This window comes from Dermacentor andersoni, chromosome 1 (assembly GCF_023375885.2).
Source record: "Dermacentor andersoni chromosome 1, qqDerAnde1_hic_scaffold, whole genome shotgun sequence".
Taxonomy (NCBI): Eukaryota; Metazoa; Arthropoda; class Arachnida; order Ixodida; family Ixodidae; genus Dermacentor; species Dermacentor andersoni.
The window spans coordinates 95,484,900-95,512,419 of record NC_092814.1 but is presented as its reverse complement, the minus strand read 5'-3'; the positions used below and the strand labels follow the sequence as shown (position 1 = coordinate 95,512,419).

The following is a 27,520-nucleotide window of genomic DNA, read 5'->3' as shown; positions in this document are numbered from 1 at the left end:
CTAGTTCATAACCACTATTCACAGTAAATGTTGCTGAAGGATAGGCCAGGCTTTGGAGACAAAAACTGGCTGATTGAGGAAGCACACTAGATTGTCGGCACCTAAAATATTTCTCCTAACTGACCTGATAACAGTGTGATCCTTTATTTTGAACAAATCATTAAACTAAGGAGAGTAAATTATGGGAGGAAGGAAAATGACAAGCACTAAAATGACCTAGACAAACACTATAGTTGAGCACATGACATGACAATAACTATATAATTTGCCATGCAACTGTGCAAAGGATTTGCAACTAGTGTTATGTGCAAAGGAAGCCCTGATTTCTTGCTATCAGCCTAGAAATTACACTTGTAGTAGTATTAACTTATTGCATTCATAGAGAATGGGGAAAGGAAAGGCTGCGGGCATTGTAACTGTCTAGATAACTGTCCAGTGAGTAGTGTTCAAGTTTATCATTTAAAATTGCTGGAAATCACTAGCATGGCAAATCATTAAAGCAAATGGCACAAGGAACAACTCTAGCATGAGCAATATCAGCCAAAGGTGGTTCCTTGATTTTAGAAACTTCACTCAAATTATGAATTTTTTTCCCAGAATTGTAAGCCAGTGGAACAAGTTACCATCCAATGTCACAACAATTCTCTCAAATGAGGTATTTCCAAATTCAATAGGTCCACCGAAGTAAGATAATGCTTTTTTTGTGTGTGTGTGTACACATGTGCGAGTATGAAAGTGTCATGGGTACGTTTTATTTTACCTGCATTATTTATTGGTCCTTTGCTTCCCCCCCGCTGTAACGCCTACGGGCGCTGTGGGTATTGTGACAAATAAATAAATAAATAAATAAATAAATAAATAAATAAAATCAACAAAGGAACTCGTTTTCAATGCAGGAACTAGTGTCTGCCCATCTCGAACCTACGCATACTGCGAAGTGTGGAGTTAAAGGTGTATGCTTATTTTATTTCTACTGATTCCAAAAGGCTATAACAAAAGCAGAACACCATACCTGCATGTTTCCGTATTTGGTAAACTTCTCCGTGCACTCATAAATACGAGCTATTTCTTCTGCCACACACTGCGCCAAAGGTGTCATAATGCGGCCAACCAGTGGTGGTGAAATAGTGTACACCTGCATTAGAAGCGAGAAGTCTCCTAGTAGCACCTCTTTCCGTCTGGTTTTGTGCATACGTATCCAGTCTCAAACAATGTAAAAAAAAGTTTCACTTCTAGTTTTTGCATGCTTGTATGCACATGCTATACCTAAAATGGACACTGTTCAGTACAAGCAAAGGATACTTGTTACATTCTTGTTCGACTGAACACTTTGCAAAGGGTAGCAATTTCACAGTAATTATACCAGAAAAAGAAAAGTGACAAAAGCGTGACATTATGGCCAGTGCACTGAGTGCAGCATTTGTTTCACTATTGTAAAATGCACTATTCTTCTTTAAAAAAAAAAAGGGGGGGGGGGGAGAGTTCGTTGAGAGTGCATGAAGAATCTTGAGCAACAAGCAAGAACAACAGAAGCAAACATTTTGTTTATATAGTTTTAATGTCGTCTACATGCCTGAGGTAACCAACCGTCAACTTAGCCTAACATGCCTTAGGGAAAGTTGTTATTCAAGTAATCTGCAATTTCTTTACAAGCTTTGCATGGAAGAGACCACTGTGATACAAGAGAAAAAAGTGTGTATATGCTTACCTCTGCATGAACCTCAATCAAGTTCATCAGAACCTCTTTGATGTACGGACTAACTCCTGCAGGAAAAGAATCAGAATCAGAAAATAAATAAAAGGCATTATAAATGCGCACACAGGTGACTGCCACCTCTGTCAGAAGTGCTCATGTTACACCTTAAATTGCATTTCAATAATAAACACCTATATTAGGAATATTGAAACTGTACTTTTCCTCAACTGATCATGATTACGGGCAGTAACAGTACCTACAACATACTGTTAATTTTGTATCAGGGCAGATATATAGTACACGGACATCTTCAAATGTTGAAAGCAAGACACAACTGTCTTGACCTTCAATGAACAACCAAGGGGGAATATCTGAAATGCAACATTCACAAATGTAGGCTCACCAGCCAAGTTCTTGTATGCTTATGTCAACAGTCCATGAGAACAATCTGGATACAAAAGAAGATTCCTACAGTGGCACCAGGCAGCACCAAAAAAGATGATGACCAGAAATAAAGTTTACAAGGTTCTTTTCATAGAAAGGAGATGCAGCTCATTCTTGTTTTCACCACTCTTATCAAATGTGCAATGCATTAGGACTCTTCTAAATCTGTGCAACTTCAAGGTGGTTGTTACATAAAAATCTTTAAATGACCCCTTCATGTTGCCTAGCAGCATTCTCCGTGGTCTACAGGAGATGCTATGGACTTGAAAAACAGCAATATCAGAAGGTCCAAATCTCTCATCTATCCTCATGCAATTCTTGTTATTGAGGCAGGGAGTAATGCAAAACTTGTCAACGTAAACATAGAGGTGGCCAAGCAACCATTCCAAGTCCATGTCATCAAAGGTTTTCCAAGTGACTCAAAATATAGTGGCTGTCAAGACTTACTGCAAGCAACATAGATCACACAATCAGTGAGGAAACAGCATGTGAGCATTGGACAACTATTGCACAAAACGCAAAAGGAAATGCTGTTACGAATGGCTTCATTGCCTACAAACAAAAAAGTAGACTCTTTTACCTCACAGTAAAGCTTTTAAGAGTTATGTAAAACTTTTTAACATTACGCTCACCAATAGGAAATCTATAAAAAGAAATTTCAAATTTCTTGCAAGCCCAGTGCCTAATTTCGTAAAACAAGAACAACAATCATAGAACGTCGCTTGTTGAAATAATATGCAACAAGTTCAAGAATCCTTTGTTCACCAACCATGCTCTTGATGTTACAAATGAAAGCTCAGTCCTAAACACACAAATATCAAGGCAAGCCACTCTGTCACATAGATCTGCAAATGTTAAAGTGTGATATTCCTGAAGACCTCAATTTCAATGGAGCCATAGTGCTACACATTTTAGTTTTCTAGGGTTAGTTTACTATAAAAATGTGATTATATGATGACCCTCTATGAAATTATACTTTATAGTCGAGTTTCTGTGCAAATGATTCTAGTAGCACAGGTTTCTACAGGACATAAAAAAAATATACCCTACATGCTGCTCTTCCCTATCTTTCCAGTTAAAAGAGGCAGAGCTAAAATTATTTGATGATAGCTGTTGCACAGATCGCGTCCGTGCATTGAAGCCTTCATAGGCAGCAGCTTTGTATGCAAAAAGGGTTCACTAAATCGGAATTGCAAGAGCAACACAATTTATTCAGCCACAAGGGCACCGGTATCTCATTTGCATTTATGAAACATATTATTCATCATCAACACCAGCTGAAGCAGCAAGTGCTAGGAGGAAACCACTGAGTGTTCTAAGCACGTGTTTTCAGCAATTGAGATGCCAGTGTCTACCACTGCAGTAAAGCAGGTGCATAGGTGGTAAAAGTGCCTGTTTTGAATGGGTGGGCCCTGTTATGAGCTGCAAAATTTCCAATTGGCAGTGGTGGGAATGGTCTTCGGTGTTTTGGAACAGCCATTGGAGCAGGCAAAATCTGCTTTTGGAGCAGCTGCGCCTGTGTTTGGAGCAGACGTAGGGTTTTCACAAAAGCACATGCCAGATGTATATTTAGTTTAATGTTCTCACTAGTTTATATGGTAAACATCATAAGAACCATGACCAATATAAGTACAAGAATATATTATTTTCATAGGCAAGCGAAATTCAAGCCTCTGACCTCTTCAATAAAAATGTTAGCACAGTTCGTAACAGGAAAAAATTGAAAGATTATCATAATACTATAAACATCAGAGAAGGAACCCACTTTCAACAAAAGCGTGATTCTGTATTATCTTAAACGACAGAACACATTTTAAAACATATATTAACCCATTTCATTAGTTTAACACAAAGTATCACAAGGTCAATGTATATTAGAAAATTAACAGAAATGGTGTCATGATGTTGTACATAGGAACAAGCTGCTTAAAGCATGAGCATGTTCGTAAGAACATGCTTTTACAAAAAAATGAAGGTCCAGAATATATCACTGCTTTTCCCTTTTTGTACCAGTGCAGCACAAAAAGATTATCAATAAGCACTAACAAAGCATAAGACCTAGCAAAATTAAATTGTGATGTGCTTGAATTTCAACAAAAGCATATTCGTATAGAATGTACACTTCAGTGTGCACTGCCCTGTTTTCTCTTTGCCTTATTCACCAACTCTAGCTGTTTCGCATTAGCTGCCATTTTCTCCCTCGCTTGCATCAACACACACCCACTCTGAATGTCACTGAAATTTTTCATATTCCTTCCATGCTCAATTAGCAGTTCTGCATTTTTTAGCACACACTTGCTTTGCCAAACATCATGGCTCAGCAATGGTGCAACTTAAGCAAAGAAGACCCTTTTGGAGCAGTCCGAGACAACAAATTCCAGTCGGCGCAGATTGGCACAACTGGCGCAGCTTTCCCAACACTGAATTGGTTGTATTGCAAAAGCAAATATCATGAAGTGGGGAATGAGGAAGATGATTTTTTTATGACTACTGATGCAGAGCTAGTGCTGATGAATCAATGTGCAGGCATATTGAGTAAAGATAGACCAGATAGCAAACAGCAGTGAGAGAAGCAGATAGCACATTACTGCATTTTCATGTGTATTGTACCTAATATTGCACAAAAGTAACGGACTCACTATAGCTCCCTGAAAAACAAAAGAAATAACACATTTAACCCCAAGTAAATAACCTCATAGAAAAATGCTCAACTCTTAATATAAACAGTCCTGCAAAATTATCGGCATAAAGCAAAGCTACAGAAACCATTTTGTATGTTCGGGCATTAATGCTTTCACTGATACTCTCCGTCGAAGTGTATTATGCCTCAACAAAATGTAGCAGGTTTCAGGAGAAAACAAACATATAAATTGTGAAAAGAGGCTTTTAACAAACATTTGACAACAGTTGCATAGTTTGCTTAGGTGTGACCTTGGGAAAGTGTACTGCGGCACATACATCTGAAGATTTTAGATATGCTCATGCCTTACACGCTTTCAAGACATGTATCTCGGTTTTATGTTAGCTCATGGCAGCTAAGATAATTTACATCTGCTAAGAGATACAATAGATTGTGAGCATAGCATACTGCAACTGCTTTCAGAAAGGACTCATACAGACCCATAGGTTCAGGACACCGCTTCCAATCGAAGGCACCAGCATACATACTGGGCTCTATGGCCCCCACAACAGGGTCACATTTGGCTTCAAGAAGCTTTTGAAACAGCTTGTTGTCAAGATCCGCTAGCCTGGACTGGGCTATCTGAAATGCAGTGCATTATTGAGAAAAAGTGAGAGTAGTGAGTTTTACCGTAAAATACTGTGGAAGTGCCCACCCCACTTTCAGTGAAAATGGGGTTAATCTAGATAAGGGTGCTTGTCCGGTCGAAGCAGTAAAAACTAAGATGGCAGCCAACAAAAACTTCGAGGCAGGGCTATGGTGGCTACAGAATTGAAGAAAGCATGTTTATTTTCACATGGTAAATGATGGGGTACACTGGCACCTTACTCATCATCACTAAACCCAGTGAACGGCTATTCCGAGTCAGTGCAGAAGAGGAGGTCAATGCATTCACTGCTGACACTCATGAGACTTGAACAGATCGGCAAGAACAGACCTGTGAACAGCAGCTGCATGCACGATTTATCAAGATGTGTCTTACAAAAGCTTGTGACCAATGGGTTTTCTTTCAAGGACTGCTCATTGTCACCCTGCATTACTTTCATCCCCATTGGTCTTTCGCTTTTCAGCGCAAAGAAGCGAACATCCCCGTCATCACCTGTAGCGGTCTTGTAGCGACTGCAGTGGGGTGAATATTTCGGCTGATGCTGGCGCTTTGGAGGGGGGGGGGGGCACTTAACATATAATTTTCAGAATTCTGATGTTTTGGAAATGTTAATACTGGGTGCTTGTACGGAACTGTGTGCTTCTGCGGTAGTTTACGGTAGTTCTAACCACACGCATTAAAGTTTCTGGTAGGCCTAGGGGATTGATCAATTAACCATCAAATTAATCAATTTGTGCTTTCATCGTTATCAATTAAAACCAGAAAAAGCATACATATTTACAAAAAAGCTAACTTTACCGCCACAAATAATGAATTAACTGCATTTCTCGACACTTTCCTACCGAATTTTGAAAATCGGACATGTTCGCCGCTAAAGTTCAGGAACTAACTGAAAAGTGCATTCCATCCCACATTACCTCTATTTCTGATGCTCCTTGGTACAATACCCATTTTAAGTGCCTATGTAACCGCAAAAAACGCCTATATCACTCCGTAAAACACTCGCCAACTGCCACACACGCTGGTCTGCCTATAAGTCTGCATTCGACACGTACGTAACAGCACTAAAGAATGCTAAATCTAACTTTCTATCTAATGTACTTCCATCAATGTTAAAGACTAACGTTAAAAAGTTTTGGGGTGTAATCAACCCCTTGCATGATGAGCACCTAACCCTGGAAGAACCATTGGGCATCCTTATACCTAAGGAACAGTGTGCTGCCGCCCTTAATGATGCATTTGTGCAAAATTTTTCTGTCCCTTACAATGACCGCCTACCTCCTACTCGCCAGTATGATTATGTAGTTGTGCCTCCAGTGATCATGGATACGGCTGGCGTTGCGAAACTAATTGATTCCCTGAACCAGCACTCATAGCCTGGTCAAGACTCTATTAACTCAAGATTTCTTAAAAATACCAACGCGTTAGTTCAATTATACTAACAAAACTTTTTCAGCCAATCACTGAATACATCTACTCAACCTAGTCAATGGAAAATCAGGAAGGTGGTTCCACTGCATAAATCAGGTAACAAAAATGTAACAGCTAATTATCGCCCCATCACAATCTCAAGCACTTGCTTAAATTGCTTGAACATATAATCGTCAAACATCTTGTTAACTTCCTGGAATCCAATGCATTTTTCACACCAGCCCAGCATAGATTTAGAAAAACATTTTGATGTGAAACTGAGCTCGCAATCTTTACGCACAAATTAGATCGTATTCTAAATCGTTCGTCATTTGCAGATAGCATTTTTTTAGACTTTGCTAAAGCATTTGATAAGGTCTGTCATAAACTTCTACTTTGTAAACTAAGTCAGCTGAACCTTTACACTAACAGCCTGAAGTGGATTGAATGCTTCCTATCCAATCACTCTCAATTTGTAACTGCAAATGGCCACAACTCCCCACTTCGAAGCGTAACTTCCAGTGTACCTCAAGGTTCAGTACTCTGGCTTCTTTTGTTTCTCATTTATATTAACGACCTCCCTTCGTCACTATCATATAACATTCACTTCTTTGCTGATGATTGTGTTATCTTTCATGAAATAAGTAATGCAGAGGATGCTAACCACCTTCAGTCTGATCTAATTAGTGTAGCAAACTGGTGCAAACATTGGTTAATGGAACTCATCATCATCATCAGCCTAGTTACGCCCACTGCAGGGCAAAGGCCTCTCCCATACTTCTCCAGCTACCCCGGTCATGTACTAATTGTGGCCATGTTGTCCCTGCAAACGTATAAATGTCATCCGCCCACCTAACTTTCTGCCGCCCCCTACTACGCTTCCCTTCCCTTGGAATCCAGTCCGTAACCCTTAATGACCATTGGTTATCTTCCCTCCTCATTACATGTCCGGCCCATGCCCATTTCTTTTTCTTGATTTCAACTAAGATGTCATTTACCCGCGTTTGTTCCCTCACCCAATCTGCTCTTTTCTTATCCCTTAACGTTACACCTATCATTCTTCTTTCCATAGCTCGTTGCGTCGTCCTCAATTTCAGCAGAACCCTTTTCGTAAGCCTCCAGGTTTCTGCCCCGTACGTGAGTACTGGTAAGACACAGCTGTCATACACTTTCCTCTTGAGGGATAGCAGCAACCTGCTGTTCATGATTTGAGAATGCCTGCCAAACGCACCCCAGCCCATTCTTATTCTTCTGGTTATTTCAGTCTCATGATCCGGGTCCGTGGTCACTACCTGCCCTAAGTAGATGTATTCCCTTACCACTTCCAGTGCCTCGCTACCTGTCGTAAACTGCTGTTCTCTTCCGAGACTGTTAAACATTACTTTAGTTTTCTGTAGATTAATTTTCAGACCCACCCTTCTGCTTTGCCTCTCCAGGTCAGTGAGCATGCATTGCAATTGGTCTCCTGAGTTACTAAGCAAGGCAATATCATCAGCGAAACGCAAGTTGCTAAGGTATTCTCCATCAACTTTTATCCCCGATTCTTCCCACTCCAGGTCTCTGAATACCTCCTGTAAACATGCTGTGAATAGTATTGGAGATATCGTATCTCCCTGTCTGACGCCTTTCTTTAATGGGATTTTGTTGCTTTCTTTGTGGAGGATTACGGTGGCTGTGGAACCGCTATAGATATCTTCCAGTACCTTTACATATGGCTCATCTACACCCTGATTCCGTAGTGCCTTCATGACTGCTGAGGTTTCGACTGAATCAAATGCTTTTTCGTAATCAATGAAGGCTATATATAAGGGTTGGTTATATTCCGCACATTTCTCTATCACCTGATTGATAGTGTGAATATGGTCTATTGTTGAGTAGCCTTTACGGAATCCTGCCTGGTCCTTTGGTTGAAAGAAGTCTAAGGTATTCCTGATTCTATTTGCTATTACCTTAGTAAATACTTTGTAGGCAACGGACAGTAAGCTGATCGGTCTATAATTTTTCAAGTCCTTGGCGTCCCCTGTCTTATGATTAGGATTATGTTAGCGTTCTTCCAAGATTCCGGTACGTTCGAGGTCATGAGGCATTGTGTATATAGGGCGGCCAATCTTTCTAGGACAGTGTTCCCACCATCCTTCAACAAATCTGCTGTTACCTGATCCTCCCCAGCTGCCTTCCTCCTTTGCATAGCTCCCAAGGCGTTCTTTACCTCTTCCGGTGTTACTTGTGGGATTTCAAGTTCCTCTAGCCTATTCTCTCTCACCTTATCGTCATGGGTGTTACTGGTACTGTATAAATCTCTATAAAACTCTTCAGCCACTTGAACTATCTCATCCATATTAGTAACGATATTGCCGGCACACATCTGATTCTTGCCTATTCCTAGTTTCTTCTTCACTGCTTTTAGGTTTCCTCCGTTCCTGAGAGCCTGTTCAATTCTATCCATATTATAGGTCCTTATGTCCGCTGTCTTACGCTTGTTGATTAACTTAGAAAGTTCTGCCAGCTCTGTTCTAGCTGTAGGGTTAGAGGCTTTCATACATTGGCGTTTTTTGATCAGATCTTTCGTCTCCTGCGATAGCTTACTGGTTTCCTGTTTAACGGCGTTACCACCGACTTCTATTGCGCACTCCTTAATGATGCCCATAAGATTGTCGTTCATTGCTTCAACACTATGGTCCTCTTCCTGGGTTAAAGCCGAATACCTGTTCTGTAGCTTGATCCGGAATTCCTCTAGTTTCCCTCTTACCGCTAACTCATTGATTGGCTTCTTATGTACCAGTTTCTTCCGTTCCCTCCTCAAGTCAAGGCTAATTCGAGTTCTTACCATCCTATGGTCACTGCAGCGCACCTTGCCGAGCACGTCTACATCTTGTATGATGCCAGGGTTCGCGCAGAGTATGAAGTCGATTTCATTTCTAGTCTCACCATTCGGGCTCCTCCACGTCCACTTTCGGCTAACCCGCTTGCGGAAAAAGGTATTCATTATCCGCATATTATTCTGTTCTGCAAACTCTACTAATAACTCTCCTCTGCTATTCCTAGAGCCTATGCCATATTCCCTCACTGACTTGTCTCCGGCCTGCTTCTTGCCTACCCTGGCATTGAAATCGCCCATAAGTATACTGTATTTTGTTTTGACTTTACCCATCGCCGATTCCACGTCTTCATAGAAGCTTTCGACTTCCTGGTCATCATGACTAGATGTAGGAGCGTAGACCTGTACAACCTTCATTTTGTACCTCTTATTAAGTTTCACAACAAGACATGCCACCCTCTCGTTATTGCTATAGAATTCCTGTATGTTACCAGCTATGTTCTTATTAATCAGGAATCCGACTCCTAGTTCTCGTCTCTCTGCTAAGCCCCGGTAGCACAGGACGTGCCCGCTTTTTAGCACTGTATATGCTTCTTTTGGCCTCCTAACTTCACTGAGCCCTATTATATCCCATTTACTGCCCTCTAATTCCTCCAATAGGACTGCTAGACTCGCCTCACTAGATAACGTTCTAGCGTTAAACGTTGCCAGGTTCATATTCCAATGGCGGCCTGTCCGGAGCCAGGGATTCTTAGCACCCTCTGCAGCGTCAAACGTTGGCAAATGTAAAGTGATGCATTTATCCCGAATAACTAAGAGCATGCCTACATATTATCTAAATAATGTTCCCTAGAAATTAGTTCACCCTTACAAATACCTAGGTGTGCATATCTCTGATAATTTACCTTGGAATGTTCATACCGACTACGTAATTCGCAATGCTAACTGCATGTTTGGCTACCTACGCCCTAACTTTTCAACTGCCCCTTAATCCCTAAAAATGCTTTATACTACCCTTATAAATCCGAAACTTGAATATGCATGCGCTGTTTGGGATCCTGACATTGACAAACTAATTGATTCATTAGAACTCGTGCAATATAATTCAGTTTGTTTCATCTTACGTAATTACAACAGAACTGCAAGTGTGTCTGCCATGAAAACCAACCTTGCACTCACCCCACTTTCTTCTCGTCGTAAAATCACACGTCTAGTCCTTTTTCATAAATTATACCATCATTCAACACTCCGCAACGATTTCATTTTTCAGCCACAATACGTATAGCCTTGAATCGACCACCGTTACAAAGTTGGTCTTGAATCACGTCACATTGAAACTTTTTTGCAGTCATCTTTTCTGCAGTCATCCACAGAATGGAACCATCTTCCTGGTGAAGTTGTATCCATTTATGATAACCAAGGATTTCGAGCAGTTCTAGCTAATATTGTATAACTGAAGCATTTCTTGTTGTTGTTGTTTACTGTATGGTTGTAACCTCAGTACTTTTGTATTTACCGCTTTACTATCCTAGTTTGCTACCACTTTATCATGACATTGTTAAGCCTAGCTAAAGCTGTATAATCAGAAGCCATTGTAATTAAACGTTCTAACTACTTATATTTGTTTCTTTTCTCATTTGCTGTAACTCACTCCCCTCTTTAATTACTTTGGGCCTGAGGGTAATAATTAATAAATAAATAAATAAATAAATAAATAAATAAATAAATAAATAAATAAATAAATAAATAAATAAATCAGGTGAGGTCACATGAACAAAATCAGGCAAGCATCAATGTCGGTTTCTTCGCTTCACTTGTTAAACAGCAAGGAAGAGAAGAAGAGAGCAAGCGAAATATTCTGACTAAGGCGGTGCCTGTGTGCGTGTCTTGCAGGAGTAAGGACATGCTCACTCTTTAAATTAAGTTTAAAAAATGTTAATTGAAATGCATGCTTAAGTTTTTCGTTGAAATGAATATTAATATATTTCCAATCTCAAAAGCAAAAGCATAAAGGTGGTGTGTGCCAATCTGGCAAAAAAGGCTTATTCACATTATTTGATACATGTATTACCAGTAATACTTGTAAGTCAACTGAGAAGCTTGTAAATGAGAAACAAATGTAAGGTGATTGTATCTCATGCACCATGACAATGACAGTAATGAAACAAAGGAACAGCACATCACCACATGCACATAGCACTGCTCTGTTTGCTGAAGGAGCTAGCTAGGTGTAATACTGCAGCACCACACAACATTTTAAGGGGAGACGCTCCTCGAAAAAACATCTTTTAAATATTTGTACTAGAGATTTAAAAATCCAACCACTTAGAGCATTACAAGCAGATTTCAAGTATGTCATCAGTTTCTGTGTAGCCGCTATAGTTATTGAGTTATGTCCTACACTATAGCAAAATAGAGCAATTTTGTGGGCATTTTATTGTGTAATAAATTTTTGCGAAAAGCTTTGTGCTGTAGCTTATTTAGCTCTTTGTAGACCGCTAAGTGCCGATATCTATTCACACAGCGTCTACAATTACTGCAACTATGAAACAAAAATTAGGACACTTCAACTAAATTTTGCACAATCACATGAAAATAACCTTGTACATTTATAATTGTCTTATACTAATTAAATTTGGCATACTTAATCCTCAATATATGTACAGTGCTGATACCTACTTAAAATTGCAATATTGTAGTTGCAAAACTACAAGGTTATATTTCAGGGAATCGAGAAAAAAAAATTGTTGAAATGCTCTCATCTTTTTGCATAGTTGCAGTAATTATACACACTGTTTGTTTAGATATCGGCACTTTGTGATCTACAAAGACCTAAACAAGCTACAGCACAATGCTTTTTGTGAAAATTTAGTACATAAAAAAGTGCCCACAAAGGGGACTACAGTTTGCCATTGTGCATCATGTAACTCAAGAACTGTAACAGCTACCCAAAAAGTAATGACGTATTTGAAATCTGCATAGAAAACTGTACAACTGGCTGAATTTTGAAACCTCGAGTAGAAGTAATAAAAAAAAGTTGTTTCGAGGAGCGCCTCCATTTAAAGGAATCCAAACATGGTGAAATTGGCCAAATAATATATTGCTTTGCTCAAGAGCCAACAAATTAGTAGGCTGTCTAAGGGGAGATATACAATGACTGAAAACTATTGTGTAGAAGTGACCTTCATGCATTCGCTCAAAAACTGGTGCATCTGCGCAACAACCGTGGTTCCAGTGCAGCAGAATTATTTGGAAGAGACTACTTACATTGATCTTTCTTCCTGCAAACTGCAACAACTGCAGTTATCCTTCATAGTATTTGAACAGAAATGAATATTCAACAACTTCGAACAGTGAATTCTGAATAGCACCCCATTGCTGTCTTAGAGATGTTGTTCGGGCATCTCGTCTAATAAGAAATTGTGGTGTGTCCTGATCATCAGGACCACTAGAGAAGGGCGTTCTATGATTGGAGGCTGTTGTATGCAGAAGATCCAGTCAACTCCTTTTTCCAATTGTGCAATAGTGTTTAACCCTCAGTTCCAGGGCACATGTTCAGCCATAATAAACCAGGTTTTGTACTATCCTTTTTGAAGACTGCTACAAAATTGCTGCATTGATGTCTTACAGTATGAACCAGCCAGATTTGATTTTTGCGCCATGACATAGCTTGTGAATGATGTAATGCATTAACATAAACACTTCACGAGATTAAAGTTGTGTCGTGAGGTACAGAAACAAACACCGCACAGGTTACACATTTCCATAGGATAAAATTAAACGAATTGTATGCATATCATTTAGTTGCATAGCATTTAATCACTTCACACAGTATCTAACATGTGCACTGGATCTGCAATAATTTATTTTGTTGATGTTTATGAACAAAAACAATCAGTTTTGTTTCCTTAGCTTCATAAATTCAATTACACAATTATTTTCTCAATTAGAAAGTTCCACTAAATCAGGTCAACATTTGTAAATGATTCCCAGTCCTTGTTTCTACTACACTAAATGCATTTATATTCACAGTGACCACAGTTATAGTTTACCACATTCCTTCTCTGTGATCAAGTTCTAACATCATTTAGCATGAAAACAGTAGGCATGACTTTGCAATTACTTTATTGGCTTAGAATGTTTATTTCATAAAGTGTTAAAGGAGTATCTTATCAAAACCTCTGGTGCAGTGTAAAAACAGGACTCATGAATGGATGTGCATTTTAATTTCTCACACCCAGAACACTGCCAGCATAGTATCTTTACATTTACAGAATTTAACTGCAAATAACAGCCTACATGTGTATAATATAACACTGGTGCTCACTGCATTTTTGCCAAACCTGTGAACATTTTGTCGAGGTTAGTTCTTCCTAATGTCTTTGCAAAATGTAACACAGATACAGGTGACATTCCAAACACTGTGGATCTTTGAAAAAATTACCTTTATGACAGGGAACATGTCAGGGTAACCATGTCGCTTGAAGCTCTCTTGTAACCTTGGAATTACAACCCGGGATGTAAAACTGCAGTTGCTGAGGACTATAAGCAGTCGTTTTTCCTGTCAGGAAGATTTACAATCTTGGTTACAAACCTTCAAAATGCAAATATGATAAGCATACCAATGGTGGAGTTGTCAATGAGTCTTCCCGTTTTTGTTTCCAGTTCTTGGCTCTTTGACCGGGAGGAATTATTTCAACAGGGCTCCTGGAAAGAGAAACAGGGCTCCTGAAAAGGAAAACATGGTCCTCTGCTGTGTGTTGAGTTATGTGTTAAAATTAAATGACTCAATGCCTGAAACCACAAGTTACATTAAAAGAAAGACTGAATTCTTAATAAACTGACTAATTCTGCACTAAAATTACATCTCACTTCTCACTAACTGTATGGGGCATATATACCAAAGTGCACTCCTGTTGCTTTAGCCTGGAATAGCAGACAGATTGAAATCTCACATGCAGTCATTTGGCCAGATGCTATGTTCCCGCCAACTCATAAAGTGAAGCAATGATGAGACAGAGTACAGAAAAATGTGCACTTCTAGAAGGTGCCATAAAAATGCGTGAAGACATTCAGTCTGCTCACCCAATAGAGTCAATCATAGGTGAAAGGCGGTCAGGACTCAAGGCACATTTTTCCAATGTCTCAACAAAGGCCAGAAGCACACCCTGTGCAAGTTGCTTGATGGCCCCTTGTACGTTGATTTGTTCAAATACCTAAAGCATGGAAACAATGTCAAACATGCTGAATACTTCTAATCTAAGCTAACATTTAAGAAAATAGTATGAAACTGGAGCTGGAAGAGAGATTTATCTATTTTCACGAAATTGTCAGCCTCACCTCCATTTCCTTTGGGCCAGACACTAGGATGTTCTCACGAACCAGCTGTAGGGTCTCAATGATTCTGTTCTCGAACATAAGAGGCTGTAACACGCACACAAGTATAAACTAATGCTACACAACTTCATGCAGGTTACTATTATTAGTACAGCTCATACAGAACACGGGATACATGGTGTCTTAAAACTTCAAAACCAAATATATGACAGAATGAAGAAGGAGTAGAAACATTAAAACAGAAACACTAAGGAATTCTCTGTGCTTAAGACAACATTTGACAGTTGATTGAGTCACTCCGACATGGCTACATAGTGTTCTGATGAAATCTGCACTGTGGGCTTTAAACAAATATAAGCCAACTCAACAAGACTGAAGGATAAATGAAACTAAGTGAAGAAATTTGGTTTCCTTTCCAAGTTTGCCACAAATGAAACAGCACAATCAAAACATTTGACTTGTTTGACTGTGTAAAACAAAAAGTAAGGTTATTCCTGAGAAACACTGATGAGTATTAAAAAAAAGTACATAGTTGAAGAATAAGAAAGGGGATGCATAAGATAGCCAACATCACAGCGTGTCAGTCTATTTCCTCATGATCATTTTGTAACTGTAGAACAAGACAACTTGCTTGGCACTGTGGCCGCGCTCACACTTTTGCAAACTCATGCTGGGATTTTCCGCTCTCAATAGCAAGTGTGAACAGACAAGCATTGTGTGAAGTTAAACTGTGATATGCCACAAAACCTTTTTTTACCAATGTAATAAAAGTGGCAAAGAAGCAACAATGTCAGGTGCCTTTATTTCATGCTAAAGTGAAGTCCATGATAGAACTTGATTGCAAAAAACTAAAAATTATTGCTACTCATTTACATTAGCAGCAATAGCCAGAAGAGTCAGTGCGACATAGAACAGTGAAAACTGTGTCAGTGATGTTTGCCTCTTGTCATTCTACATACAATGTCAGAATTCAAGCTATCCATACTTTTTTCATAAGATAAAGAATACAACTAGAATGCCAGTGAATTCAATGCATTTGGGGTTGTTCAAGCAAAGCCCTATTTCATTCATGCTTAACTCATTACTGAACTACTGGAAGAGTTATGTAAAGCAATGCTTCTTTCTGCAATTTTCATTCCATATTGCCTGTCCATGGTCACTGACTGTAAAGCCTAACACTAAACAGCAAAAGTTTGGCAGCTATTAAAATTAATTCAATAGATTCAATGAACTGTAAAATTGAACAGAACAACTCAGCCTTTAACACACACAGCGGTGCATTCCAACTGTTGTAAGAAGTTGCTGAGCAAATTATATGGCATTTTCACTTGGCAGACAACTTCAGAAACAAGCAATTTGCATTATTATAATTGCTCCACAGTTTTCACCTTTCTTTCCCATTTTTGTTGATTTAATATTTTGCCTTTGTCTAGCCTTTACTTCTATAATAAAGGCATTAAATTCTTTAAAATTTATGACAATGTCCTCACTTTAGACATTTTCCATAACATGTGCTCTCTAATCCTAATTGTACTCGATTCGCTACCCATCGTAGCTTGCTCTTGCCTAGTATCCGTGCTAATTATGCTAGATCTATTTTGCTCTTCAGTATAATTTTGGAATAGTCTACACACACAGATGACATCTGTAGATTCTTTGCAAAAATTTAAGAAAAACCTGAAAGAATTTGTTTTTAAACTATATATAATTCCATCTACCAGTGAACATTATTGATGCACTTACATATGTATTTTTTTTTTTTAGTATATATGCTCTCTTTCGTTTGGTTTGCTTTTTTACTTTGTTGTTGTACTCATTTTACTTGCGCAGGAGGTCCCACCAACAGTGATTAAACTTTGGGACCTACTTCTGTATATGCAGAACTATATACCATTTCTAATGTATGTAATAAACTTGAATTGAATTGAATTGAACGCACCAGTTGTGTTGTGCCTCCACATCGATCATCCTGTTCAAGCCGCCAAACCTCAGACTTGAGCAGATTGTGGACATCTGCAAAAATACAGAACACACAAGCCAATGTGAGCTTTTAGCCATGGTTAGCCTTGATAAGATAAGATTCATGTAACAAACACTCCCTTACCTTCAGAAGCCTGGCAAAAAAGACAAACCATTGAGTGCACACGAAGATCGAAAATGAGTTGTTGAACCTGGGCAGTGTGTTCCTCTGGTATTTCCAGCTTCAGAAGTGACACATAACACTTTCTGAAAATTTTCAGAAAAAAACATGAGACATCTGCAGGACAGAGCTTTAGGAGACTTGCTTACAAATCACCGCTTAAAGCATTGTTCGCTCATTTTTCATACATGCACCATGGCATTTTCTCATGCAACATAAAAATATACCAGGACCGACTTTGCAAACTACCAGGAGCAAATTTACAAGATAACAGGTATTGCTTAGAAAAATGCAAATTTCGAAGATGGTGGGTTAATGGCCAATGGTGCACTTCTAAATCTTTACTGAAGCTTTAAAGTTAATGTTCGAATAGCCAAATTTTCTAATCAAATCGAATATTCTTAAAACACCACCACCGAATAGTGAATCGAATACAATGAATATTTATAATTTCTAAACAAAGTGAAATATGAAGGTTCCATGGAGTGTTTGGCAACAAAGGTCTCATTTGCATTACTTGAGACATGTAAAGTCGTTATCAACTGTATTTCAGCTCAACTGAGAAATTTATAATAAACAAATGAAAGGTGATTAAATATATGGTGCACAAAGACCATGCGAGTAATGAAACAAAGAAACAGCCCATCACCAGATGCATGTAGTAGAATGTCGTGCTCATTGAAGGAGCAAAGTGCATTACTACAGCAATGCCCATAGCTTTAACGAAATTAAAACTTGGTAACACTGACCAAAATACACAACTGCCTAGTTTAAATAGAGACAGCAAATCCTTAGGCAGCCTAAACTGAGATGTGCTTGTTTAACAACAGGAAACTATTGTGCATTAGTGATCTCCTCCATGCATTCACTAAGGAACTGGTTTGTCTGTGAAACAACTGCAGCCCTCCGGTAGCACAGTCATTCGGAAGAGTCTACACTTCCATCTTTTCAATCATCTTTAGCATCAGTCTTTCTCCCTGGGAACTGCAAAAACTGCTGCAGTCCGTATGTATCCATTGACAACTTTGAATAGTGGATTCTCAAATCTAGCATGAATCAAATAGCAAGGTCTATTCAAATTGATTTCAAATTTCAAATATTCGCACACCCCTACCTTAAATGCATTCCTCTCGTTCTGTGTTTCTCCACTAAAGTCAGAGTTAAAAACGATTGTTTCAAATACTACACAAAATTTACTTCATTTAGGCTGTGTTGTGGGCCAAAATTTATAAAAAAATGCAACTGCAGACTCGTATACTTTGATTTGGGCTTCTTTCATAATAAAAGGAAACAATCTTTGAGCCATAATGGAAAACATAAAAAGTGTTATTTCAGGGATTGTTCCTTTTTTTAAACAATAGAGTATAGAAAAATAACTCAATAAGTTACATACATTTGGTCTTTCTGAGACAATCTACGGCATTAATATCACAAGCCATTATTGAATTCCTAGAAGATGGCTTTTCCAAGCAAACATAGTCACCTAATGCTTGTACCAACCATAACGTCTCTAAAAATTGATCCAGAGCAAGACAATTTGGTATAGACATTGTAAACATGTTGTTTAAGTTTGATTGAAATCACGCCAGCAGTTTAAAAGTTTATTTTCTTGCACGATGTCCCCCATAAAGCATGTGTTTCTAAAAAGAACACAGGTTCACAAAAGCCCATTTGTACTGCCTCCACTACATATGAAATAACATAAGCCAATCATGAGTGAGATACTGGTGATTTGTTGCAGTTGGTGCTACCGGTGCTGTGCAATGACTTCAGCTTGACTTGGAATTTGCCCAGCACAAAATGAAGGTTTGGTGAAGAGACGCCTGCAGGCGGCACATATCGATATGTGGCTCTTCCCTTGAGCTAAGTCTCTCCTGAATGCACACTGGAGGCAAGCACCTGACATGAGTTTCTGCATGCCAGGCAACTATGGTAAGTGCCAAGTCAAGAATGCAGGCGATACTCCTCCAAAAGATGCATAATGATCTGACTGCCTTTTGTCTCTGTAAGGAAAGACAGTTCCCTCACAAATATTAATGGCATGGAGGGGAGGTGACGCAGTTCTTCAGCAGCAATGAGAGTGCTGTAATTATGCACCATATGCACGAACAGTTAAAACTGCCGGTTACGGAAACAAAGAAGACAGCTCAAGAGTGCAAATGAGTAGTTTGAAAATGAATTAGGAGAGGAGGAGAATTTTACGGATATGTCGAAAATACCTGCTCACCAATGCCCCTCCACACAACACCACCCTTTTTGTTCTGTGTAAGTCACTGAGAAGATGCATCATAAACAGAATGGCTTGGCTGATACAATCAGAGACATGGGTATCACTTGCACCTGTCGATAAAAGTCTACCCAAGAAGGGTGCAGAGTTTCACAAGGAAGTGCCTGAGCTAGGTGAAGGCAGGAACATGGTTATGAAGGGTAAGGAAAGAGGAGGAGGCAGGGATGAGGTGATTCAGTGGTGCAGGTACCATATTTCTGCATGTATAACCTGCCACCACGTATAATCTTACGATCTGGAGACGAAACTCTATATGGCCGGCGATGAACAGGACTGGCATCACCAGTATTTATGTGATGCTTAAAAGTTGAAGTCTGACCCAATTGGCGATTGTTGAGGTCGAAGATGTCGTGGTAGGAAACCAAAAGGCGATACAGAGCTGCTGCTTGTTCAGGCAATAGGTCTGCAGCAATCATGGGACAAAATGTTGCGTCAGGGCACATAGCATCCTGTGGACATGAAGAATCTGAGCAGACGTCTACTGCAAACGTCGTGATGTGGTCATCTCCTATAGCATGCAGCGTTGCAACCGATATGCTTTGGGGTAGAACTTCCTTTGTCAGGCCAAAATTGATGACGGGGAGGCATGTCCAGTTATCGGCGACGGTGACGACGAAGTGGGGCACAGTGATATTGCGCATCAAAAGGACATCAGGAACAGCTGTGGTGACGCAATCACCATCGGGCACAAGAAAAGATGATAGCAAATTGATGGAAGTCAAGGCTTTAGGCAGCAGGCAGATGAAGGTGGTTGTACTAAAGGTCAGCAGTTCGGCATGAATATGCGCTAGTAGAGGACGTTCGAGACAAAGTGTACCAGCAGAACAGTCAATCAAAGCTGAATGCGCCGTAAGAAAGTTGAGTCTGAGGATTAGGTCATGGGGACAGTTGGTCAGCACTGTAAAAAGAACAGGAACGTGGCGGTCGGCGATACTTATATGGGAAGTACATATTCCAGTGACGTCAACAGTGCTGCCATCGGCCATGCGTACGGCTCATGTAGTAGCAGGCATGAGAACCTTCCTCAGTCGATGATGGAGGTTACAACTCGTTATGGACACCTGGGCTCCAGTATTTATCAACGCTGTGAAAGGGACACAGTCGACGTGAACATCAAGTAAGTTCTGGTTCGTTGGGAGCGTCAATGGAAGATTTTGACACGACGAAGATAATGCAGCACTACCCCCAGGAGCTGCATCGTCTAGTTTTCCATCCGGGAGGGTCCATAATTGGTCGGCGACGAATAGTGGCGCAGCTGGGGCGACAGCGATCGACAGCGCTGAGGTGACAGCGAGCGAGGACGACTGTCATCGACGGATACATCAGAGGTAGGAGGCATACGGCGAGATGAGTAATGGCGCGGGTCGGCATATGGGTGAGGAGACCGGGAAAAGGAGCTCAAAAACGGGGATGTCCAGGAAGTGCGCGAATGGCGAGCGACGTGGCCAATGAGGAGGCAACGGAAGCAAATGGGCTTGTTGTCCGGAGTTCTCCACTCGGAAAGGTTGCGGTATCTGGGAGGGGAATACAGATCGCTGTGAGGCATAGCTGTTGGCACCGGCCGGGCGTTAGGTCAGGAGACGGAGCAGGCAGCAGGAAAACCTAGGTTTGCAAATTCTTGCCGCACAACTGCCTGAATGAGAGAGATCGCTGGGGCTGGTTGGTCAATGGTGGCGGCAACTTTTGGCGAGCTAAAAGCCGTAGCATTCCTTGAAAATGACGTTGATGGTGGACACATTTTTGAAGACCAACAAGGTGAACGCGTCGTCCGCGATCCCTTTGAGTACGTGACCAACCTTGTCAACCTCGACCATTTTCTCGTCGACCCTCTGGCAAAGAGCGAGCACGTCTTGAATGTACGAGACATATGATTCAGCAGAAGACTGAACTCGGGTAGCAAGCTCTTTTCTAGCAGCCAGCTGCCGACCGGTGGGATTTCCAAAGAGTTCACTGAGCTTCTCCATGAAAGCATCCCAGCTAGAGATATCGTCCTCGTGTGTCTTGAACCAGACACGAGGAGTTCCACCCAAGTAGAATAGGACATTCGCTAGCATAATGGTAGAGTCCGAGCGGTTGTTTCGGCTAACACGCTCATACAGGCTGAGCCAGTCCTCAACGGCGACATTATCTTGGCTGGAGAATATGCCAGGATCGTGGGGATTAGTAACCGTAACGTACGTTGTTGTCGGGGTCGCAGGAGTGGAAGCATATGAGGTGTCATCACCGGGAGCCATGGTGGAAAGCAGGACGGTGCGGCCGCTGCGAAGCACCGTGGCATGATGGGGAACGTCACCCGCCACCAAAATGTTAAGCAAACGAAGGATTAAGAACTGGAGACTACCTACAAAGTATATTTAGAAAGGATAACTGCAGCGCTGGCCAGTTCAGCCGACAGCTCGAGAGCCAGAGAGCGTTCGTCATCTTCGTCGGGGCGTCCGCGTGCATCGTCCACAAGAAACACGCAATATGCATGTATCAATATGAGTTTGCTGGCCCCACGTCTGCTATTCGCTAAGTACTGGATGCAAAATGGTGACCCCTAAAGCGGAAGAAAATGGGCGGCCATGAAGGAGGGGAGAAGAGAGCTTCAACACGCAGGGTTGGGGAGGAGGTGGAGTTGCCTAGGAGATAAAAAAAGCTTTGAATGGCGGAGAACCTTGCATTGAGGTGTGGCTGCAGGGGCAGCGTGCACCTAGCTGCCATAAAGCCACACTTCATGGTAAAATTCGCATATAATTCGCACTCCTACTTTACTGTTACGTTTATTGAAATTTTGGTGCGGGTTATAGGCGCAAAAATACGATACACAGGGGCACTTGCTGCTGCATCCTTGATCCTTTACTTTGCACATTCCCATGTACACTGCTCCATGCCTGGGCTCTCACATGGTTCAAAATTCACTTCCTGGTGTCGAGCCAAGGTGCTATTTATTGTTCTGATTGTACAACACAAGAGGCAATCCATGGCCTCAGAGCTTGTGTGCATAAAAGAGTGCACTTGACCTTGAAGGCCACCGACTATAGTGAAAAGAGCCCAGACAGTTCCAAATGAAACTTGATCACCATGCTACTTGAGAGGTCTGGTGAAACAACTTGTCTGTCTTTGCAACTTTTTAAAGACTCACTGATACAAATATTGTACACTTTCTATGAAAATGTAACAAAACACGATGAAAGTAGAATGAAACATGAAATTTAAAAGGTTCATTTGTTTACAGATTTCATTAAAGAGGCCCTGCAATGTTCCTGAGAAAGTTTGTCGGGCAGCACCGATAGCATCATCAAGATGCGGCGATTTCATGCACTTTGTGCGACGGATGTGACGTCAATGTGCGGCACTATCATTATTGGTTAAAAATGTAATGTGCAATTTACATTCACACCCCAATATTGTGAATACTCCGAAAGAAACTACTGCATTACGTTTTACAGCCACTTTAATTAGTCATACATAATTCTCAGACAGAGACGAGCAATGTGTCGTAACGATTAGAACGACACATCTACATGTTGAACACATGACATACCAAAACAGCTTCGTGGAAGCTGTTGTAACCATGGAAGTGACACTATGACCTTTGAGATCCAACTGCATGTCACCTAGTTGTGGAGGCCATGGTGACACAACAAGCTGAGCAGGCTTGGCCTCTATGGCACACCAACTTCCTTTATGTAACATTGATGTTTTGCAGCTATTGGGTGCCGCAATAAAACGTCATGGGAAAGTGAACTGATGCAACTTGAGTAGCGAAAATTCAAGTAGAGAGTAACTCTAATTTTGCTTGTATTTTGAAGGTTCTGTAGTCAATTACTTGGGTTTGTGTGCATTAATTGTCATAATTACTTTTGCTCTTAGTTCTTTAACATGCTAAGGAAAGGTATAGAGCAGGAATGGTACCCTTAAAATATGTTGCAGGGCCCCTTTAAATCTAGGTTAAATAGTGAAGTTTGAGTGCACTAAAATCTAACAAAAGAAAGAAAGAACTTGCTGCTAGAAAGATCATTGCTTTATTGGACAATAGATACCTTATGCAGCGAAGGCACTGAGGCAACCATGGACCAAGACGTTCGCCTTGAGTGTGGCCTGGCCAGATGCCCTTGGCTCCTTCAGACTCCTCGCCAAGACCAGCACCAACCAATGAGCGGTGCGATGGTGGTAGTAGTGCCACACGCACTTCCCAGCAGAGCTTGCCTACCAGTCGTCCCAGCATGTCCTGCACAAGACCTACACTTTAAACTATGGCTGTCCAAATTAATAGAAAAACGTTCTTAGCGATGGGGAGATTACAGAAACATTGCTGAGAATAAAAAGAAAAGAACACCATAAAAAGTAAGATTTTTTTGGTATTGAAACCAACCGTCTAAGTTCAATGAATTGGTAACATACTTTCCTTGCAGATAACTTTTTTTTTTACAGAAAGCATAGCAACTTCTTGTTGAAAGTGAAAAATGCACAAAATGTCGGGCAAACATGGGATCTGACGCTCAGCCACACATTTTCTGCTTTCACAATTTCTTTGTGCTTTCTGAACAACTTCGGCTTGCATCATGCCAGACCATTTAAAGCTGCTGACCCGTCACGTACTCGCCTAATGCCACATTTTGCAGTCATGCTACAACATAAATGACTAAATAGAGTCATTTCATTTTTCATTTTCAGCCTCATTTGGGCTATAACAAGGGTGGACAGGTGCATACCATACTCAAAAATAAGCCCTCCTTATAAAACAACTATAAATATATAACAATGATTGACAAAGGATAGCCAAAGCTGTTTACTCTGAAGCACAGCAAACAATGCATAAAATACACTATACATCCTTAAAGGGACACTAAAGCAAAACAATAAATCAGTTTAGACTAATGATGCGTTGTTTGAGAACCCTGCAAGCAGTCATTTAAAAAAAAATAGTTTGATTATTAGATGAGAAAGTGAAGGTGCAAGTATCAGTATTTGAATTTCGTGCCGAAACCCTAGCGCCGGTACGTCAGCGTAACGTCGGGGATTCCAAAGTATGTTTTCGCATTTGGGCCGCGTTGGCTGAATAAAGGTTCCCAAAACTTGCCATGTTTAATATTTGGTTTCTTTAGAACACAATGCAGTCAATCTGTACCGTTAAATATAATTAGTAGGCCTTAGAAGATGCCATCAAAATCCAAGACGTGACAGCCCCCAGGTGCGGGAACTTAAGCAGGCGTTGCCACCTGTATTTTGTTCTTGCGCTTTTTTTGGCTTACCAAACGTCTTATCGTTGTAAGAGTGGTGTTTTTGGTGTTGTAGAACGGTAATTTACTGATGCAGAGGAAATATTTTTTCACATTAGTGTCCCTTTAAACACTACGTCATTTAGTTTTTTTACGAAAGAAGGTACACATTCAGATGAAACAGTGGAATTCGGCGGCCTGTTCCACTCACTGATCTCATCAAACCCACTTATAACAATACCAGTTTTAACAATATACTAGTTATAATAATGAAAGGCTGCTGCACCGTCACCTTTTGTATGTTTTCTATGGGGAAATAACCCACTCACTACAACGTTCCCATGCCGCATTATTGGTTATAATGATGAATTCTGGCTGCTGGATGCCCGTGCTGGAAGGTTGTGGAATGTGAAATTCTTGAATAGAAAAAAGTGAAATGCGAGCCTCTGCACGATCACCAACCACCCCAATGGCCACCGCGTGCTTCTCTCCATGAGAGATGCACGCCAGTCTTGCGTGCATCCCTCCTGTTGCACTTCCACCACTCCGAACACGAATGGACTGCGCCCATAGCTCTGTGCCGCACCACCCTCCGAAAGATGAATGTACCACACCAACAGCACTGCCGGCGCCGCTCCCAGATTGCTCGCTGGGCCCTCACAGTTGGTTCTTTATTCTATGGCTCTCATTCTGTACAATTCAGCTAATTGATTAAGTCGCCCGTGCTTGTCATTGTTGGCTGCGTCGAAGCTATTCCTGGCCACATTGTTTCTCAGCCTCGTTTCACTTGCTGCCGAAACGGAAGATGGCTGGTCCGCCCGCTGATCATCGGCAATGCACGAGGTTTCCAGTGAAAAGAAAGAGCACTGCTATAGATTTGGAAATGAAGTGCTTCTAACCGATGAGGTGATCGTTACAAACGTCCTTGCATCGGATAGCGACAGTGACGGCCACGACGGCAGCGCATACGTGGTAGGACAGGCTGCCTCAACGTTGTCCCCACGGGAGGTCCTGTAGATGATTCAGTCCCTCATGCGCTTGTTTTCGTGAGGCACCTTCCGCTTCACTATGTGGAGCACTTGGATGCCTTGGAGAAGGATGTCCGCAAGCTTCGCGTAATGCAAGCGAGGATGACGGACATGCGGTTTTCTCGTGCAAGTACGTGGAGAGATGCTTATGGCAGTCACGTCCCAGCGTTTCTTTTGGATTTCTCAAGCTGAGATGCTGCCCTCCCGCATTTTTTAAAAGGCGCATTTTGAGGCCACCAAAGTGATGCCTTGGCGGAGCTTGTATGTCACTTGCCGCCCGTGACCCCTTTTTGGCAGTTGTTATAGCAGTGCCATTCTTGAACACTGACAGCCACGGCTTTTTAACAACATGCAATCGGAGCATGCAGGAAGCAGAGTTAAACAGTTAAACGAGTCAACACAATCAGAAGCCGGATGGTAGAAGTATAGTTTTTTCGGAACAGCTGCGCCATCCCCCATTTTAATATCTTTTTCATGCAACCCGGTTATAACAACGGAATTTTTGTGGCACTTGAATATTGTTATACAGTGGAACCCGGCTATATCGAACTTGCAAAAAAATTAAACGCCTATCAGTTCGATATAGAGGATAATTCAATATAAGCCTGCTAAAGAATTGGATGTCATAAAAGCATATACCATTTATAATATCACTTTATTGATGAAACAGCTTAGTTTCACATGGAATAGTCCTGTATTTTCTTCTGCTTGGGCAGTTTCGTTGCCTGCAACGCACACACTTCTCCTCATTGTCTAAGGAGTCTGAGAAGCTGAGGCCGCAACCTTCCACATTCGCGCAGAAGCACCGGACTAGTGCGAGTGCACCAGTCACGGTGGAGGATGTGGGCAAAGGACCGTCGTTGCTTTCCTCATTGTGCCCACTTTCATTTGTGCTCGGTACGATGCCTGCAATGTAGTCTTCGTTTTCGGGCTCTCCCGTGGTTGCGACACCATCATCTGCACTCACAAACTCGTCGGCCATTGATTCGTCAGCGGCTTCTGGAAATTCTGACAGCTCAGTCTAAACTTTGGCAACACCAGCAGCGGCTTCGTCGCACTCATCAGAATTTACAGTCATCACCAGGCACGCGGATGCAATTTTAAATGAACCACTTGTACACGGCCGTGCATAGATGTCGGGCGCCTCAGGCACCGGGTCACAAGTTTGTCCGCTTTAGCCCTAATCTCCCCCTTATTCTTCAAGATTGTGCTGAGAGTGCTCCTCGGAATCTCGCATGCTGCGGGGCATCCAACTTCTCACCGCGTTCAACCCGATTTCGTTCAACCCGCGTTCAACCCGTTCAACCCGTTCAACCCGTTCAACCCGGCAAAAGGCAAATTCTGCTGCTTCATCACAGCAACACTGCGGGAGAAGGACCACAAGGCACAAACACAATAAACCTGAAAAGCAACGAGACAACTCGTACTTGTGCCATTTCACACGACGAGGGCACAAGAGCCTCTCATTCGCTGTCTGAGCAAGTGCTGCGGGCGGGCCAGGATAATTTCTTGCAGGGGGGTGTCAACGGCTCACTCGACGCAGCGCAATCACGGTAGGGAGAGCGGTTTAATGGAGCCGGCAGCACCGGGTTTCCCCGCCACCGCAAGGGAAAGCCAACTTCTGGGGGCACTTTTCCGCCGCTTGACGTACAATATATTGGGAGTCGCTGCTATTTTTGTTTGATGTAAGCGTAACTTTTGCTATATGTACTCATTGTAACTATCCCATGTTCAGAAATTGTTTGATGTAAAGAACAATTCGATGTAAACGGATTCGATATAGTCGGGTTTGACTGTACTGCACTATGCTGGAATGTTTTTAAAGCAGTGCAAGCATTAAAATACCGCAGCGACCACCCAATTTTTTGA

The 27,520-nt window shown here is 41.3% G+C and overlaps 1 protein-coding gene and 1 long non-coding RNA gene across 4 annotated transcripts in view; one reads left to right on the top strand and one right to left on the bottom strand.

The window, feature by feature from the left end:
- The window catches only part of LOC129380534 (uncharacterized), a 42,103-nt gene extending 23,040 nt beyond the window's left edge, over positions 1-19,063 (top strand). Inside the window, exon 3 of the long non-coding RNA XR_008608659.1 lies at positions 18,874-19,063. This is a non-coding gene — a long non-coding RNA (uncharacterized lncRNA). The remainder of the gene's footprint in view (positions 1-18,873) is intronic.
- Sec5 (secretory 5) overlaps positions 1-27,520 on the bottom strand; it is a 49,575-nt gene that overhangs the window by 2,615 nt on the left and 19,440 nt on the right. The window contains exons 15-25 of one of the 3 annotated variants that reach the window (XR_008608657.2): positions 23,445-23,632; positions 17,097-17,218; positions 16,932-17,005; positions 14,996-15,079; positions 14,741-14,871; positions 14,278-14,383; positions 14,100-14,216; positions 5,261-5,402; positions 2,100-2,164; positions 1,709-1,764; positions 1,028-1,135 (exon numbers count right to left, since the gene is read on the bottom strand). Coding sequence is in view for 2 of the 3 variants with exons in the window: in XM_050193798.3 (XP_050049755.1) it covers positions 1,013-1,135; positions 1,709-1,764; positions 5,261-5,402; positions 14,100-14,216; positions 14,278-14,383; positions 14,741-14,871; positions 14,996-15,079; positions 16,932-17,005; positions 17,097-17,218; positions 23,445-23,632 (1,143 nt within the window). In the remaining variant the exon portion in view is untranslated. Of the gene's footprint in view, positions 1-1,012; positions 1,136-1,708; positions 1,765-2,099; positions 2,165-5,260; positions 5,403-14,099; positions 14,217-14,277; positions 14,384-14,740; positions 14,872-14,995; positions 15,080-16,931; positions 17,006-17,096; positions 17,219-23,444; positions 23,633-27,520 lie in introns of those variants that run through there. The other 2 variants (XM_050193798.3, XM_072286447.1) reach the window with 2 other exon arrangements.